At 39.8% G+C, this 19,244-nt stretch overlaps 1 protein-coding gene across 1 annotated transcript in view; it reads right to left on the bottom strand.

The window, feature by feature from the left end:
* Positions 1–19,244, bottom strand: part of LOC134868074 (matrix metalloproteinase-17-like) — a 55,602-nt gene that overhangs the window by 20,283 nt on the left and 16,075 nt on the right. The window contains exons 2-4 of the mRNA XM_063888952.1: positions 14,105–14,237; positions 13,838–13,973; positions 2,340–2,626 (exon numbers count right to left, since the gene is read on the bottom strand). Of these exons, the coding sequence (XP_063745022.1) occupies positions 2,340–2,626; positions 13,838–13,973; positions 14,105–14,237 (556 nt within the window). The remainder of the gene's footprint in view (positions 1–2,339; positions 2,627–13,837; positions 13,974–14,104; positions 14,238–19,244) is intronic.

The raw sequence follows: 19,244 nt of genomic DNA, 5'->3' as shown, positions 1-19,244 counted from the left end.
AGCATGTTATTTGAAGGACAGTGCATCTGCCTTACTGAAATGGACCGCTCCAAGTTTTCGGTGACAATAAAACACATTTTAGGGGTTTTCTTTGAGAAAATACAACTACAACAAAACGTTCTAACAACCATTTTGCTCATTCGTTTTTATTATCAGCCGGTTATATTTACTGACTCAGGATTAGAGGACATTTGTCTGGCAAACTTTTGCTTTATGACCCAGCCTATAACACAGCTTGGTAACATTTTGCTCCACAATGCTGCATTTATAGGTTTTGATAGTGTTGAGGTAACCAGCGACCTTCCTATTGTAAAGCGCTCATTTACGGCACCAGCCATTTTGCAGATTGCCTTAAAAGTCTATGTTTTCATGTAGTAAATAAAACACAATACGTCATTTAAACCAGTTACAACTTGAATAACTAAGGGTAAGAGGACCTTGAGGTGTTATTGTTTTGTTCATGCTTCACTTGATTTTTTTTTTTCCAAGTTTGCAAACTTGAGAGATGTTTTAGCTGAATGTTTTCATATGTCTGAGGGCCATCTATCTTTCAAAAAGCAGGGGTGAATGGAGGTACTGAGCAGAGGAGAGAGGAAGGGCATTTTATGTTCACTCATCCAGATGAAAGGAAGACTAAAGAAAGCAAGTCAAAAGGAGAGTTAATGATTTATGCTGTCATTCGTGTGACCGCACCGAGACAGCCTTTGCCTGACGATGCATTCTGTGCGACTTGATCACTCCATCCGCTCATTTCATCCGGATGAGCGGACTTATAATGCTTCCCTGCCCTTTGCTGTTTGCCACCTAGCTCCCTTTTTTTTTTTAAAGAAAAAGCAAAGGACAGCGGGAAGGGTGATGCTGAGTGACAATACTGCCAAGGTTTAGAGAACGTAATGATTCGGTCACATCTTTGAATAATAGTCCTGCTGTGCCACCAATAACTTCATTTGCACCAGAGTGAACACAGACATAGAAGAAAAAAAAAGCACTGGAATTCACAATGATTCATAATATAACAAGGACACAGAGAGTTCTGCAAAGAGGAGTGAGGCGGAGGCGAGGGAATAATGATGTCAGTAGAGAGGACAGTTATTGTGAGAGAATGAATGAGAGTGAATGCATGAAGGTTACTTTCCAAAGCCAATACACCAGATCCTCATGTTGTGTTTTCCCAGGGCTGTCAAAGAATAACAAATATTTCTAATATAACCTCGTCTATTTTTGATTGGCAGAGCTGATTTAATTCCATTTAGAGTCGCTGTCATCCTGTCCTCATTTTAAACTCGCGGATCTCCCTCAGCGGGTAATCAAGCTCTTTCAAAACTGTTTGATGAAAGTAATTTGGCCAGATCATTCAGGATAACGCTGCATAAAGCAATCTATTAGCCCACACAGCTCCAAGCAAAAAACAAACCCAATGAATGTTCCCACTGAAAAGGGCCAAACACAGCCTGACAAAATACCACAGATAGTATTTAATAAGCCATTCTGATGTTGACTTGAAGCACAATTTACACAAAGGTGTAGCAAGCAATTAGGGGCAGCACTTCCCTCGCACCTAGAGCAGTGAATCCTAAGTTGCAGTTGCTAAGGGGTAAGCGTGAAAAGCTTAACAGATAGACTCTTTCCTCAACTAAAATGAAAGTGGTTGGATGGAAAATAAACAGCCAAAACAAGAATACAGATGGTGGGGTGCTGTAGGTTGTAATACATGTATTGCTATTGTGCATAAAAACAGCTGGTAAGTGAGAAAGCAAGTTAAAAAGCACGTAACATTAAAAAAAAAAGTTGAATGTTTGAGAAGATAGACAAATTGGGTCCTATTATGCTGATTGCAGGTTCATATTTGTATTTTCTGCCTCTTCTGTGACATGTTAACATGCTTTAATGTTCAAAAATGTCTTTATTTTTCTCATACTGCCTGTGCTGCAGCACCTCTTTTCACCCTCTGTCTGAAACCAGAGACCAGTCTGCTCTGATTGGTTAGCTGGCCTGCTCTGTTATGATTATTCCACCGCTAAGAGATGTCCCGCCCCTTAGCCTATCACGTACAATGTGTTGGAGAGCAAGTTAAGAGGAGCGTGAGTGTTACATAGGGATGTCACCATGTTGTGGGAAAAAACAAAGGAGTCCCACCAAGGAAGCATGTGGGAAAGAAACTCCCTATGTCGTGGTCTAAAATACTTTAAACTCTTGTGCATTAAGTGCGGAAAGCACGAAAATCTTCTAGATCTCAAAAGAGTGTTTTTCATTCAGTGATGCTGGGACCAAATTGATGTTACACCTTTGTACAAACATAGTCACTGTGGTCTAGTTAAGCAGCCTGCAATGCTCCTCACCTGGAGATCTGAAGGTCCAGGCCTCGTCATCGTCAAAGTGTGTATCCCCAGCAGTGAACCTCTCCCCGGGGAAAAATGCGTGTGCCACGGTGCCCCCCGGCCCGTCAAAGGGGTATCCATCGTTGTGGTCGGCTTTAGTGAAGTCAATTTGAATATCCGCATCACTGCCGGCCACCTCGTGGAAGTTTAGCGGCGCAATGTCACTCCAGACCTTCAGGGCGTAGTACATCAGGGCTCGGACTGTGTCCCTGCCCAGCAAAGCAGAGTCCTTGGGGAATGTCCTCACTCTGAGAGAAGAAGGGGAATATGTCACATATGAGAAGAATAAAAAAGAAGGAGTGAGGAGGACATGGGGGAATTGGTGGCTGATAAAGGAGGGGGAGGGGAGTCTTGACAGAAGACCAAAGTAAGTGGAGCGATGGCAAAGTGAAAAAAAAATGTGATTGGCAGGAAACATGAGGAGAAGAAAAGGAAAATGAAAGGAGGAAAGGGTAAGAGAGGTAAAACCTGTGGGAGAAGACTAGAGAAGTGCCAAATGTAAGGGTGACACATCAGAGATGAACATGAAGATGGGGAAGGGACACGAAAGTGTGGGAGAGAGGGAGGTGAGCACAGACAACAGAAATGAGGGAATAGGAAGCAGATGCAGGAGAAAAGCACCATGGAGAGATAGCTCTGAATTGTAGAAAAGCACAAAAGCATAAAGGTCAACTACGCAGTGTTTGCCACTGGGAGAGACCTCCATGAAAATACAAAAAGATCAGTTTGCATATCTTATGTGGTTCCATTGGTTTTTGGATTTCATGGTTAGGTGCTCCGCTGCTCACACATACTGATAATAAAGTTGAGAATACAAAGTGCATAGGAATAGATTATGCCATCAGATTTTACTTTCCCTTCCTTATTTAATTTTCTTGCTTCCTCTCATCACACTTGACATCTCTCTTAGCTGTGTCATTCCATCAGCTGCAGAATAAACAGAAAACCACTCAGAAACCATGCTAAGTTTGTCCTTCACTCCTCCGTTCTCTCATTCCTTTTCTCTTCTCTCCATCCTTCATCGTTTGCCTCTTCTTTCTCCTCTGCTTCTAGACGGTGCACTCGCCTTCGCTCTCCCCACCAAAGCACTTTGTCTAAATACAAGTAGCGATTTGGCCGTTGCAGGCTGCTCTAGGACATTTAATCAAGGCTCCTGGACTTGAGAGTGCCGCCACTTCTTCACTTCTACAAACAGTTTACCACCTGCTGGAAATTGGCTAAAAATGAATAAAGTGGAGTATGGAGTCACAAGATTTAAACATTTTCATTCCTGATTGCTTCAATACACACACAACATATAGTCTCTATAGTACAGAAAATTGCCCAGTTACAAATTACTTCCTTGCATTGAATTCCTGCTTAGTATCCTTACCAACATATTGAAGTTGTTCAAAGTTATTCTGGCAGAACATCCTGCTCAGGTGCATTCAATGTATGGGTTTTACTCACTGTCTTGACCTGTTTTAAAAACAAAGGTGTGTCTTGCATCAAATGAGGCAAGACACAAACAACGAGCACAAACAGAAATATCGATTCACATATTGATTCTCATGGAGAGACCTGAAGAATGGTTGAATTCTACAATGCAATATGTCCCACACATATTGACTGAATTCCACAAGCATAAAGAGAAGGTATTTTTCTCTGAGTCTCAAAGAACAACATAATGGAGGACCGAAATAAAAAGGCAGCAAATTGGTGCAAGAGAGCCCCAGGGGAACACCAATTCTTGCATGTAGCTGCACAAAAACATAAATGGCCATCTGTCAACACACCTGAGTTTTTCCATGTATGCATGACATTTGCATGGAAGAGGCAATACAATTACAAATTCAGGTGAAATGGTAAATGGAGAGATGTTCAGAAATCAACAAGGACTATGAACTCTGCTGGGAGATCTTGAAGGTGAGTGAACTCCAGAGGACCTGCGACTTCTCTAGTACCTTTGGATAAACCAGCTTATGAATTCATTGTCTGTTACTCATTGGATACCACACTGGTTTTCTGTTTGGTTGGTGATTTCATTCATTCTTACAAAAAAAGAAGATCCAGCACACATTTGCTAGCCTGATTTGAAAAAGGTAGAAACCATTTTAATAACCTGATGTTATATATATAGCAAACATATTTCTATATAAACACACTTTATGATTGTATAGCTAAACCCTCGACAGAACAGTCCCACTTGGTCTAAGTGTGGTTCTCAAACAGAGGATGCAGATAGCCAGTGCAGAAAATGGGGCTTAAGTTAAATGAATCTGAGAACAATGGCCAAAAAAAGAGTGCTCTGATGCATGCAAGGCCATTTAAGATTCATTGAATATAAGTCCGCTGGATCCATGATGGAGAAGGTTTGGGAGAATGAGTCTTAAAGTTATAATCCTTGAGATTTCCATTAAGTTCAGGGATTCACAGGCAATACTGCATGTCTTAAATATAAATGAACAAGAAAGAGAAGCCAAAGAACAGGCTGCACACCTTAAACACCTGAGCAAGGCAACCAGCACCCTTCACTAAGCACACTGTATGCAGCATTAAATGAGGTCAGAGGGAAATTATGACCCCCCCACCCCCTGCCTGAAACTGCCCAATAGGACCCCTTTGTTTACTTCCGCAACATCTCTAAGCTGACCATTCACAACAGACCCGGCCAGCTAACCAATCAGAGCAGATTGGGCTCTGGTTTCAGACATAGGGTGAAAAGAGGTGCTGCAGGTCAGGCAGTATGGGAAAAATAAAGACCTTTTAGGACATAAAACATGTCACAGTAGAGGCACAAAATACACATATGAACCTGAAAGTTAGCATATAATGGACCCTTTAAATTTACAAGTATTACAGTGGGAATGCTGGCTATTAGTACCTTTCCCTTTAGCAGTTCATATGCACGCTACATCATCTATGCCCAAAGAAAAATACCATTATGTTTAGGTTAGTCGAGACAGGCAGCACCCACTATGCCAACTGACAAACATACTAGATTGTTTGAATCACGGTAAACATTTGGGTCACAAATAGTTTCAGAAACCGAAGTTCTGTCACTGCAAACAATCTTGTTTCAGAAAAAGCTCTCTGTCATTCCCGTTGCTTCTTTTATTGAAGCTGGCAACTTGAAAGCTGAGCTCCTGTCAAACAGACCATTTGTTTGACACTTGTTTCAATTCCTACACAAATCCTTCATGAATAGGGTCTTTTTTCCTTAGGACTGGTGACTCATCCATCTGATGGGAGCTTCTCTCCCACATCATTTCTGCTCCTTTACCAGCCTAGGATCTCTGGTCATGTTGCAGGTACACCCGCAATTCATAATGATGCGTTCCAACGTTCATTTATCTTCCCTTGGTTCTTTATTTTTCATGAGTAATGCTGCATTTCCTTTTACACCGTTTATACTGTTTGAAAAAGATTCCGAAATGAGGTATAAAATGTATCCATCATTCTAAAGGGATACTGGGTTGCTCATCATTAGCATTATGTCTGCTAGGCATTTCAAGAGACTCCCCAGTGTGATTCAGACTTAATTTGTTAATGGCCGAACCTAAACCATCACAAGGGTTTAAAAGAAAATGCCTTCCACAGTTCACCCCCTAATAAGCTTTAGTTTTAAGTAAGACCGAGTGGTGAAGTACGTCAGAGAAAAACTGTTGTACCTACATTTGTGTGACGGTTGTTAGTCTCATTTTTAATGATTTTACCAGGTCACACTAACGGTTGTGTTTCCGAAGACATGTTGTGTTTACATGTCCAAACTGCAGAGAAACAAAAGGACATGAGGAACAGGGTGATGTAGGTAGGGAGGAGATAATGAGGAAGCAAAAGGAGGGAGAGTGAGCAAATGAGGGAGTGAAAAGCAGACTCTCCTACGGCAGAAATATTCCTGACAACTCCCCATGGTTTCCTCTTTTACAGTTCTAACTTTAGTTAGAATCAGAATTTGTTCTCCATGAGAATGACACATTTTTTTTTTTTTAAGATTCAGCGTTTCTCCAGGCTTCTACACTCAGAGGGATCAGTGATCACACAGACACATTTCCATCTCTGACAGAGTATGTGACGTTTCCTTTTTCCTTACCCGCAAAAATGTACCTCATTACAAAAAGCTCTTTAATAATGGCTGGTGTTACAGGCAGTAGAAGGGGTGCGAGTATGAGAGAGAGTGGGTGATGGCAATGACACATGGGCGTAATTTGGAGGAGGGCATTCAAATTCTGAGGTAAAAAAATAGAGATGGCAATTGTATCAACATTCAATGGTAAATACACATTATTATATGTGGGTCATCATGCACTGCTTGGTAAATGGTAGTTGAAAAGATCAAATTAGTTATGCTGTATTTAGTTTTATGCATTCTCACTCAATATGCTAAAATGCACATTGCCTAAATAAACCTGACAACGAGAGATAATGTATTGTCATTGTTAACAAAATAAATATTACATCAAAAGCCTTTAATGCCTCAGCTTTGATCTTTTTGGTACACATTTTTTTCATCAGAGCATTATAATACATATTGTTAAGCAGAAATCAAACAATAAAATTAAACAACTTCCCACAATGATATAGAGGGGGAGACGGTATTTGCTTTTAGTGCTAATTAAGCCTGTATGTGGGCATCAAACAGCTGGAAAACACTGGCTGCTTCTTTCAAATGAATTATAATGGTTAGACATTAAGTGGACATTGTTTAATAAAGGTTGTTTGTCATAACTGCAAAACTATAAAAGATGGAAGGCCAAAACTGGGAGGATGTTGTGCAATAAGAAATTGTGGGTAGAGTTTTCAAACTTGTCATAGGTAAAGGATCAGCTGCTGAAGCAAGATTTCAGGCAAAAAATAAACATTAAGTGCTCATGGGCATATAATCCCATACTCCATCCAAACCTATAAGCCCTTTCTTTTTCATTTAATATAAGCCACACTAGTTTTACATGTTGGCATTTGTTAATTGTGCAAAATGGTCCAATATGGATGATACTATAAGGATGCGGGACCTGCACAATGACCACGGCTTGAGTCTCCTTACTCACTCTACAGTTGAAAAATGTTTACCATGCGTTTTCAACATCATGCAAATCTGCCATATTCACTCTACTCCAAAGATTCTTTTAAAAATATGGCATCAGAAGGAGCTGATTAAATGCGATTGAACTCAAAGTCATGTTTAGGTCATTGTTTCACTCCCTTGACAGAACAACGTTTCAGAGCATGGTATGTTGGGAGGATCAAGAAACATGCCTGCAACCATCCTATGCTGCCACAGATTAGAGAAAAGAGAATAAAAAAAACGTTGAAATTAGTTGGACGGACAGAAAGTTGATTAAGGTGAACTTCATTCTCCCGACCTGTTTAATTCCATGGCACACTTTTTCTACCTTCATTTGACAAATGAGTAAGGCTTACCGGTGGGTAAATGCTGCTTGGAGTATGAGCTCACAGCATGCACGCAAACACACACACAATCTCCTATTAGATTTCACCTGTTTGACTTGCAATTTCCACGTACTTCTTATAGGGCTTCAGCACGCAGAGTGATGATTCAGTCGAACAGAGGCAGAGGGGAAAGAAGAGCGGGATTGATGGCGGAGAGAAACAAGATGAAAAAAACTCTAGGAGTCTTTCGCAGTCCCCCGCCTGCAGGCTCTCAGCAGGCTATTACTTCCCGTGGCTCTGTTGCTCCACGGAGACATGAGCTGACATCAAAAGTGAAGCTAAAACGTACACGCACGCACGCACGCACGCACGCACACACACACACACACACACACACACACTTGCACACACTCACAAATAGTATTCACCTCCTGTGCTCCGTTACCCTCCGTAGACATAAGCTGATTACCCTGAAAATTGAAAGCTCATATGCAGACGGTGATTCATATGTGGCTCATATGCATTAGTAGATGCACACATGAAGCGCCAAGAACACTCAAAAATGTTTTGCTGACAACTAATGATGTGTATTACCGAGAACGTTTCCAACACAAACACACACTTTATGTAATCCAAGCTGTAGATGAAAGAGACTGAATTAAAACCTGCATGAGTCTGCCCTCTCTCCAAAAAATCTTTCTCTGCCCTATCTTTGTCTATCCTGACGATCAAAGTCAGCAACCCTGAGACGCCGATGTGAATTGCAGAGAAAAACATAATGGGCCCCTAATAAGATAACACTCAGTAACAGTTATAGGTTATTCTTAAGGTTCCACCAGGCAATTTCACAGGTTGGTGGCCTCCAATGGCAGCAGAGAGATTTATTGCTGAGGACTTCAATACCTTAGATTAATTAGTGCCATGTCAATTAACTCTTTCGGTGGCAGGACTGCTTTGTGATACAGACACAATGAGGGATTTGTGATTTGCCAATTATAGAGGCACCTGACAAAAATGAAGGAAATGCTACTCAAGAGAATCTATAACTAAGCTATTTAAAGTCCAGCAGTGATGTGAAAGCCTCTGTTTGTTCAAACTTCATGAAAACATGTGTACAAATAACAGCATTTAATTTTCCTGTGTGATTCCTGCATATGTTTTCTGTCATTATTGCAATTCCACTGTTATACCATCTATCCGTCACAGATTTCTGATTCAAAATCTGCAGAAATGCATCCGTGTGAGAAAGGTTAAAAGACGAAAATACGATGAAAGTAGTCCGAGATGACTCAAAGTTCAGAAGAATGCAAACATATGCGGTAAGGTTTTCCTTATCAGAGATTATGCCACATTGTTTGATTCCATATATCATTAATCTACACTACACACACATCACAATTTCAATATAATATCGAGATATATAGCCTCGCACTTTGTTGTAAATAGTAAACATTAGCATGTATTGAGCTCATGTTAGCACACTGGCGTTTAGCATTTAGCTCAAAGCAGCACTGTGCCACTGAGACTCTTACAGCCAGTCCAATAACTCAGGCCCATAAAGTTTCTTGTTCCTTATCATTATGCACAAAGTCCCAGTGGGTCCTTAGCTAGATATGATAAATGTAATTGATTTTGTAACTTCCCATATGGAAAAGATCTGCCCTCCTTTTCATTTTTTTCCCCCTGCAAAAGTCCTCAAGATCTCCCCATGCGGTCCATAATGCCAGATTATATAGAAATCCAATCGCTTCAACGGTATATTCAAAGTTAGGGAATAATGAATGCATTGGTCACAGTACATTCAGCAAGACCTTTTATCAATTTCACAGATGGCGAAGGAGCGAGACAATGGAAAATAATTTGTTACCATGTGGTTTGCCCGGCTATTAGTGCTTTATATTATTATGTACTATAGTCCCAGAGCTATAGGACCATCACATAGAGCCTTTGTATAGAGCTGTGGCGTTTCTTACCACTCGCTAACAACTTTGAGCTATGCCTTTAATTAGTACTTGGATGGACCCCTGCTGCTGAGATATGACCGTGGCTACACTTAAAATTCTCATTACCGATTGCCTTTTGACTTTGCATATGGCTGTACTGTTTTTTTAAATAACCCTCATTGAGTCCCACAGACAATTGTTTTCTGCTCGAGGGTATTTTAATACCCTCCACAAACTGTAAAAAGCATGTGTGCTGCATGCAGACTTTTATGATGGATTTTTTCATGTGTATGTGGTCGAGTTCCTACTTCGCTTTTACTTGAACAGACTTTGTTGACTTCATTAGAAATATGACGAGTCTAAAGAGACAGATGAGAGTAAGTGATTTTTCAATTCAGCATTTAGTCAGTGAGACCCACCCACTGTGTCAGACTAAACGGATGCAGAAAGAGAAGATGCTATCTTCCTCTTCATGTTTGTACCCGGTGTTTGTTTCCCCCCTTGTTATCCTCATCCCCATCTTTTTCTCTCCTCCACTCTGCTCGCTACACCTATCCGTTTGAGTTATCAGTCGGGCTGCTAATGACTGCCAGGCTGCGTCTGCTGTGATAATGGGCTAACAATATGAGATAATGAGCTAACAGTGGGCTGTTACACAACTGGGCCATAACATACTTGGCTGAATGTAGCGTGCTGTAATGGCTTTAGAGTAAGGGAAAAAGAAAAAAAGGTAAGGCATAGTTGAATTGGGGATTAAGGGCTCAGAACAAGGACATAGACCCCAAGACATCATCACACAAATAATTTACTTCAGTGAAAAAACATTACTTGGAACAGAGTCCTTAAAATATATGGCTGCTAAGCCAAGGGCTTTTATTTCAGGGTATAAAATAACTGACACTCAAGCTGAGGTGAGAATGAAAGCTCAAGTGTTTCGTTGACTGTAAGTTACTTTAATATTCAAATAAACCAATCTATACTTAATGGTACTAACCATTGCCTAAATTCAGGAACTAAAAGTCTCCATTTCTGTGAACACATCATAGTATTTTAATGCCTGAATAGATGGACTATGGAGTAGTGAAGGACTGGAAGCTGAGTGCTGCACATGTTGCAATGTGCCTCCTCTTGCAGAGTTGTACATGTATTGTTTGAATCAGAGAAAGGTGACACAAACATTTGCTTTTACGTTTCTTGTAAAGGTTGACAAAGAAATCTGCTTTTCTGTTGCTGATGCTACACTCACCTCTCTTTTCCTGTGAAACAAACAGCATTTCATTTAAATACTTGTGGCATGCTGTGCAAGGAAAGAAACGAAACCGAGTCCTTAGGGAAAAGAGTAAGCAGGACTGAACTGCAATCATTTAAGGTTAACTTATTTAAAAATCATTGTGAGGAAATGATTAGGATATTAAAATTACCGTTGTCTTACCATGACTCTTATTATTGTCAATACATTCACTTATCATACTCTCACTTATGAACACACTCTTTTAACCCTCCTATCAAACATTCTAAGAGACTCATTTAGAATTTGGGACGTGAAGCGCTACATGAAAAGTGCTGTCAAAACCAAAATAGATATAGAGTCATCTTTTGTGCCAACTTCCAGCCTTTGTGAAAAAGAAGCATGGAGACATCAGGGACTACAGCAATTGAGTTTTGAGTTTGATTAATAAGTACATTTTTTTTGGTGGCCTATAATTATGTTATCTGAACATTGGGTTTTATTTCTCGGTAGCAGAACACATTAAAATACTCGCATCCATAGAATACAGCATCCATAAACATTTAATGTATTGACCTGTTAGCTGGCAGTGAATTGATAGAAATGTAAATACTGATGCAATATATACTTTATGTTGCAGGTAGTGGTATACATACTTGTACCTTTCTTCAAATCTGACTGATGAGGTGGATCAGGACTGATATTTAATATGGCTGTCAGATTGCTTCAGACTCATTAGCTGTTACACACATTATCTCTTTTCTCTCAGCCCTGTTTCTGTATAATCAAATTAAGCAAAGATACCATGAAGAATTAGATGATGAAAATAGTTTTCCCAACCAAGCAGGGAGAGAACTGTTATGCACAAGTGCTCCAAATTCAGCTGAAAATTGCAGGAGCAGATAGCACGACACAGAGAGAGGCGGTCAATCTATGCAGAATATTAATGCTTCGTTGAGGCGCTTTACTGAAAATCCGCCCCGTATGGAAATCTCTCTGGATCTGAAGCCAGCACAGAATCCACAACTGTTCTACAAACCTGACTGCTGTGAATACAAAAGGTGCTCCACTGGACTACAGACAAACCGGTCTTATTTCAGAGTGCTGTGAGCTTACGGGAGCGTGTTGGATGATTGGCAGCAGAACAAAGAAGAGAAGAAAAGTTTTAGCCCACCAGGAGGGAAACAATGTATGCTCGCCTATGCATATACATTGTATGCACGTGTGCGTTGGCTCTCCTGATTTAAACACTCATATTTATATTCTGCAAACACACACACACTAGCTTGTGGCAGCTCATTTTGAATCTGTCTGATGGCTTGTGTGAATCAGCACTGCCTCACTCTGTGCTGCCTATCACTTTGCTACGATTCTGCAGGTTGCCACAAATCCATATACCTCCATTGTAGAAAATACAAAACATCCCCCTCTCAGTCTCCTTGGGAGTCATGCATGTTCTTTCATTACCTGTGGAAGTTGACAGAGCTAAACAGATATGGCATTTTCAAACCAAGCTTTCTAATCTATAGGAATCTCAAAGCATATACTGCAGCATATCTACTTCTCTGCTGTTGACTGTCATTTTCAGCTTATTTAAAAATAATCTTCTCTTTTGCATTTGTTGACTAAATGCACCACTTTTTGCAGAGCTTCGGAGAAATTGGCAGGCGATGCCGTGAAAAGCAAAGGGACCATTTAACTGAAAAGGCTGGAAGGTTCAGCACATCAACTGAACAACAGAGGAATGGGATTACATTGCAGGAGTGTCTTTTGTAATGACTCTGGGTCACCGTTTGAATCTTTTATAATTAATCTAGACTACAGATATAGACAGAAACACATATATACACATACATATGGAAATCTGAACATGCTGTATCTTGTTGCAATAATGAGGTAATTTTGCCAAGTGGCACTTTTTAAAACTTGAAACAACATTTTATTTTCCAAGTTTAATTAGGCATCTGAGTCTATGTGCATCCTCTGAGAGGACGGACGCGTGTGTTGTTTATTAAAAGGTCCCTCTAATCAGCTTTCCACTTTTACAAAATGCCTTTCCTTTGAGCCAGAATTGATCTGGAGAGCAAAAGATTTCCAGTTTGAGGAAGAGTCCTCTAATCTATCAAAGGATGCACAGATTGGGGCATGGAGTGATGGGATTTATTGCTGACTGCACTGCACTGATGTGAAGATACTACACTGGATCTGGATAGAACTGCACTAGGCTCAGGTAAACTGATCTGTCACAGTAAAATACATTTTGGTTAAACGCACAACACGCAAAAACATGTAATGGATAGTTCTCCTTATAATCATGAACTGTTTTCCGTGGCATGGGTAAATTAACCTTACATTTCCATTACAGATAGTAATGATTAACAGTGTAACCAACTGAACATATTGTTCAGCTAAGTTTTTTATCCATCTGTAGAGTACAGTTTTATAACTATATCAATATGATGTGTATTAGACGAGTGTTTCTGAAATTGAAAATGTATTAGCTATAAATGATACAATAGTGCAGTATCATTAAAAAGTGAATATCTACAAATTGAGAACATTTGCAATGAAAGCATACAATAACACATCCTCTTATTCCATCCCTGTTAGCTTTGGACAATTTAATCTGATGAGACATCAACATCAAACTGTCCAAATGCCATGGAATAAAATGACTCTCTCAAATATGTTATATGTGAATTGAAATGTACTTTTATCACCAACGAACAGTTGTGAAGAATTTGGGATGAAAAGTTCATAGAACACATTTTCCAATTGGCATCTAAGAGTACAAATGGAAGTCAGTATGAGTAATGGTTGTTACCATGTTAAGAGTTCCTTATAAAATCTCCCTCCCCTTAAGGGGTCTTTGGTCCGGCAACATTTAACCCTGTTACTCTACATTTCATTGATCCTACCTCCAGGATAGATGCCTCTTATTCCATTTGTTCTGGGGTGTCGGGCTTCGTTTCCTGCGGCCCACTGTCAATTCGGTGTCAGAAACATCTGGCAGGGAACATCTGGGTGTAGTCATTAGTCCCAGTGTGGCTTGGTCTAAAGAGGATAGGAGGTTAGGGTGGGTAGTTTTCTGATTGGGTTACATTCTTTCATTCACTCATCTATGAACATTTCCTTCCTCCATCCATATCAGCACATGACTGCCCCAAACAATCACAGCCACATACCTAAGACTCCGGTCTCTTTCAGCCCTCCGTACTTCTGCATGGCTTTGATGGCCTTGGTTAGAGCCTCCTTGGTCTGAAGCTGACCAGTCACTGGGTCAGGGGGCGGGAGGTAGCCAAACTTACTCAGCCAGTCCTTTAAGGGGGAAGAGCAGACACAGAGTTCAAGAGTAATCCCAGGCATGTCAAGGACTCCAAGTATCCAAAGCTGCTGAGAGGGTCTGACACCTGTTCATGTTTACCATCTGTGGATACTGTTCATGTTTACCATCTGTGGATACTGTTCATGTTGACCGTCTACGGATACTGTGTTTCTATGTATATCAAGGTTGAGTGAGAACTGGAGCAAAGAAGCAATTGTACATTTGGATGTTCAAAATTGTTTTCATTTGCAAGCCAATGTCAATCTGCATCGAGAAATTACAGTACCAAAGGATTCTTTTCACAAAAAAAGTGTGTGTGTGTGTGTGTGTGTGTGTGTCTACATTTCTGTTTATAGAAAGACAGGGAAGAGAGCAGGAGGAACTCTCATGCAGTACTTGCCGTGAGGAGGTCCCTATCTCTGTTTGTTTCTTTTTATACCTAGTGCTCAATTATGCTAAGAGCTGCACATGGTGGGAGACATTTGAGTCTCTAATTGCAAAGCACAGAGTGTTGCTGATGGAGCGTAACAGTTTCTCCAACAACACAGACAATCAAGATCAAGATACAGAGTACTAGTTACAATTCATTTGATCTGATCCATTAGCCCCAACCATCTCTCAAACTGTCATTGAGGTATACTACCCTTAGTGTCGAGTTATATCCAGTATTTTTCCCTGGCGTTATAATCGCTTTGCTATTTGGAATACTCAGAGATACACTTTTGCACAAAGTTGCAATTAAAGTTTTATGCTGATAAATCAAAAATGCTGTTACAAGTTTTGTGAGAAAACTTTTTAAATTGCATGATGGTTATCCCCCCTCAAGGTATTTGTTTGAGTTTAAGCATTATGTTTAGGCAAAGTGAATCCACACAAAAGCATAATAAACAGCTTAGATGTTTTAGATTTAAAAAAAAGACAGTATTGGACATGAGAAAGTGGTATTAAGAACTCCCTAAATGTCGTACAATACACAAGAGAAGCATCATTAAAAGCCCTTCATATATGCAACTCTGTCCATTTGAGACCAATAAAGTTGCTGCCAATCAAAGCAGACAAGCTGACATTGATTGGTTTTGCTCCATGCACGTTGTGACTGGTTGCAGTGTTGCTCTTTTCTCCCCTAAGATCTTTCTTTGTCTTGTTTCTTTCTTCCCCCCCATCTGTCTGGAACCAGCTAAAGCCTCTTCCTTTCTCTCCATGATCTGGCAGCCAATAAGGTGGTGACACAGAGCGATAGCAAGGTGTCCGTTTTGTATTGACGATGCTGGGAAAATCCCATTAAGTGAATGCTTTAGGTCCAGTGAAAGCTAAGATTTGCCTCCTCATCCTTGAATTTGCCATCAAGGAATTTAATTTGACCCTGCATATCATCAGTCAGGATGAGAAAATGAATTTCTGAAAGAGTTTCAGACTGCACTGCTAGGGGGATATTGACAGAGGTCAAAGACATGGAAAGCCAGGAAGTTAAATTGACTATGAATCTGCAAAGAACATAAATAATGGGGTTTACAATATGGTGAAGATTTCAAAATGCACTCCATTATTTATTCCACCCTACAACAGGTCTTAGATAAAGCTAGTGTTGTAATCAAGTTATGTAGACAAGCTTATTGGCTGATTTAGGTTAGCGTAGCACGCATGAAGGGTAAAGTATGCTTACATTTTAACAAAAGACCCTTCTGGTAATGTCAGTACCATAAAGTCCTTGGTCATCCAAACGTTGAATTAAATAATTAGTCTATTCCTTTATTAAAACATTCCATTGATATTCATTTATATGGTTAAGGCAAGTTCAATTGACAAAATATGTGTTGCATTAGCTCCACATTATCTGTGTGCTGCATGTCCAAACTGCGAACAGGAAGTGGGACCTTCCAATGGGCATTTTACTAGAGGGATTTAGGACTATACCATGTGCAGTCAATTAGGGGGGGGTTTCATTGTCTTTTTGAAGTTTGCCAAAGAACATGGATTGTTAATATTCTTATGTGAGGACGATTATAATAACGTTGATAAAAAATGTTTACACGGAATTGTTTGATTATGCAGTTTCAGTAGTAATAGTAGGTAGTAGCAGCTCCTAAAGAGTAGTTAATTGTCTGTGTTTGTTTTTATATACAAACTGCTAATATAGAGTTATACTAATATTTCTGTCTTACAATATGATTATCTGTATGTAGTAAAAAACTAGTTTAGTAATTCAAACTACCATAATTGCTTTGCTTTGAGTGCTGCCAGGCTTTGCAACATTAACTTAAGCCGTGACCAAAACCTTCTTTGGGGAGAGGTTTTAATGACCAACATTTAAAACAAATGAGACCCAAATTGTAATATTAATGAGCATTAAAAGTTCTATTAAACAAAACTAATTTAACAAAACACATGTGTCCTGCTACGTCTGTGCATTGTGTGAATGTACATGCATCCAAAGAGCAAGAGGTTCATATTTTTCTTTTCTATAAGAGAAGTGATGAATTATATGCCGTCTCCTCCACCACAACTCCTTTCTCAGACTCCTGAACCCACTACATCAAACTTTTTTGTGGAGCCAGCAACTAATTGAAACCCTGACATTGTAGCTCGAAAGCTGTAAAAGCTGCCAACAAGTTCAGCAACATGCTGAACACTGCTAAATAATATACCGAGGTGTCACTGAATTCAGGTGTTCTTTTAAAAAGACTACACACAAGTCATCGGAGTTCAAACAGAAACAAAAATATCAAAGATTCCTGGATAAGGACAACAATAAACCTAAGCACATGTAAAATAGCAACAATGAACCCTGACAGCTAATAGAAAGTGACAGTTCGAAGATACAACCACGATAGGAAGAACACAAATGGTTTACATTCATCTCAAATGTATAAAAACAGAAAATATTGTTGCTATTTCTCTTGGGGTCTTCACACTTAATATAAAAGAAAAATAAATGAGTGCAGACTGGGAGAAAAACAGAGAATCTGCAGGTTCAACACAGACAACTGACACTTCTATCGCTAATTTAGATGCACACTCCTGTGACACTGAACTGCATCCAAAATGAGGAGTCTTTTTTCAAAGCCTGTGATGCTTCCATATTAAGTTGTTTGACTCAACAATTGCATCAGTGTTTGATAGCTGTGTTGTGTTGGAGAGAGTGTGGACTCTTACTCTTTTTGTTCCAGAGCTGTGAAGCAGAACTAACAGAACATCTTAAATTGCGACGTGTAAGGTTTCCTTACTGCTTCAAGCGACAACACCCCCCCATTTCCCCTACTGCTATGTTCTTCTTAAGTTTTCTGTCTTTATGATAAATTATTCAGGATCTGTGAGTATGTGAAAGAAAGATAGAGGGAAGCAGACTTATAAAAGTTACACGTCAAATCTAAAAATATCAAGACTTTGCCGGTCAATTGAAAAAAACTACTGGAAAGGACACCTCTCTGAATTTGATGCTTTTATTGTCTTGAGTCGAACTTTAAAGCTAGTCTGATATGTCTCACTGGTTGTTACTGTAGGTCTCACTGGTTTTAGAGAAATGCACAACAATTGCAAAGCAAATCAGTTGGGACAAAAAAACCTTAGGCTAATGCAACTAAATTGAATAGTGTCCTTCAGTTTGCACTTAAAATCTGTAATCAGTCACTTATTCAATAATTGAATGACTGATGACATGATAAGCAAGAATATTTCATCCTTATTGCTCTGCAAGTCAGCGAGCTCCTTTCAGTACTGGGAATTTCATAAAAACAGCAATGCTGGCTTTAAATGTAGAAACCATTAAAAGACACATGAAATATTTTCCCTTTATTTGTGGGTTTTCTTTTCTGCAGTAAAGTTTGGGCACTGGGTCAGCTGCAGCCCAGCAGCCCTGAAGGTATTCATTGACTTCAGTGGTGCAAATTCTTGCTGACGTGGGGGCATAACCCCATGTCCCAACACAGGCCCAGGGGGTCCCAACCACTTAGCCTGCTAGCTGCTCAAATAACCTGCGCAGTCCTGGAAGATTAACATTCAGTTTTGATTGATGTGGTCAAGCAAGACCAAATTAAAAACAATGAACAATATTCTCGAGTGAATGCCATGAACATCTATGCAAAGAGTGACTGTGTCCAAAGAATAAGCAATTGGCCTCACATTTTAACATTTTAAGAACCTGGTTGGTTTGATCCGTACAAACAGAAGAGAAAACGTTGAGATTTGATACACTGGACTATTTCTTGTTCAGCACCAGTACATTTCTTAATCTCCAGTTTAATGGGCAACAGGAAATGCCCTTTTCTTCATTAAACTGCCTTTGAAATGTACTAATGATAAAGTTAACTGTGGGGATAACAACCATGTTCCACTTAAAGGAATACCAAAGAAGGATCTATTTATAACCTGAAGAAAATGCTGTTTTCCTCGTTCACCTTAACATTAAACACAGAATCTAAAGTCCAAATTCACTGAATGGAGGCGACAAAAACAAGGATTTCTTTGAGAACTCAAAATGCCAATATGTTTTCACCTTAAGGCAGATTAGCCATGTTTTTTTTTGTGTTTAAGTATTAATAAAAAAAGTTTGTCGTCATTAAGAATAAAATCCATTAGAAATACTTGAACTACAAAGTCTCCCACAAAGCCAAGCTGTCAGAAACTCTTCAGATGAATCCCTCATTGACTCCTTTGCAGTCATGTTTGTGAGAAAATGTCATTAGTGGTGCAGAGTCCCCCCAGTGCTCTGCAAAGCCTCATACCCGTGTTTTCGTTCCTCTTTTGGCAGTGTAATTTGAATACTGGCAGCTGTGCAGCATTTAATCAATCGGAGCCACACTTTTCATCACTCAATAAGCTGACATTTATCATTCGCTGTATACTTGGTGGGAGACAGGGCTGTGCTGATGCACTTCACCGTGGTACAATTAGACAGTCTCCTAAATCAAACTTGCCTGTTGATGTACCACCTCACACAACAACAGTCAATTTCCCTCAGCATGTAACCCGGGCACATTCTGCTTTATGTCTCTTCGCAGCCT

The sequence above is a fragment of the Eleginops maclovinus genome, chromosome 8 (genome assembly GCF_036324505.1).
Source record: "Eleginops maclovinus isolate JMC-PN-2008 ecotype Puerto Natales chromosome 8, JC_Emac_rtc_rv5, whole genome shotgun sequence".
NCBI classification, from domain to species: domain Eukaryota; kingdom Metazoa; phylum Chordata; class Actinopteri; order Perciformes; family Eleginopidae; genus Eleginops; species Eleginops maclovinus.
This window is presented reverse-complemented; position numbering and strand designations above follow the sequence as displayed.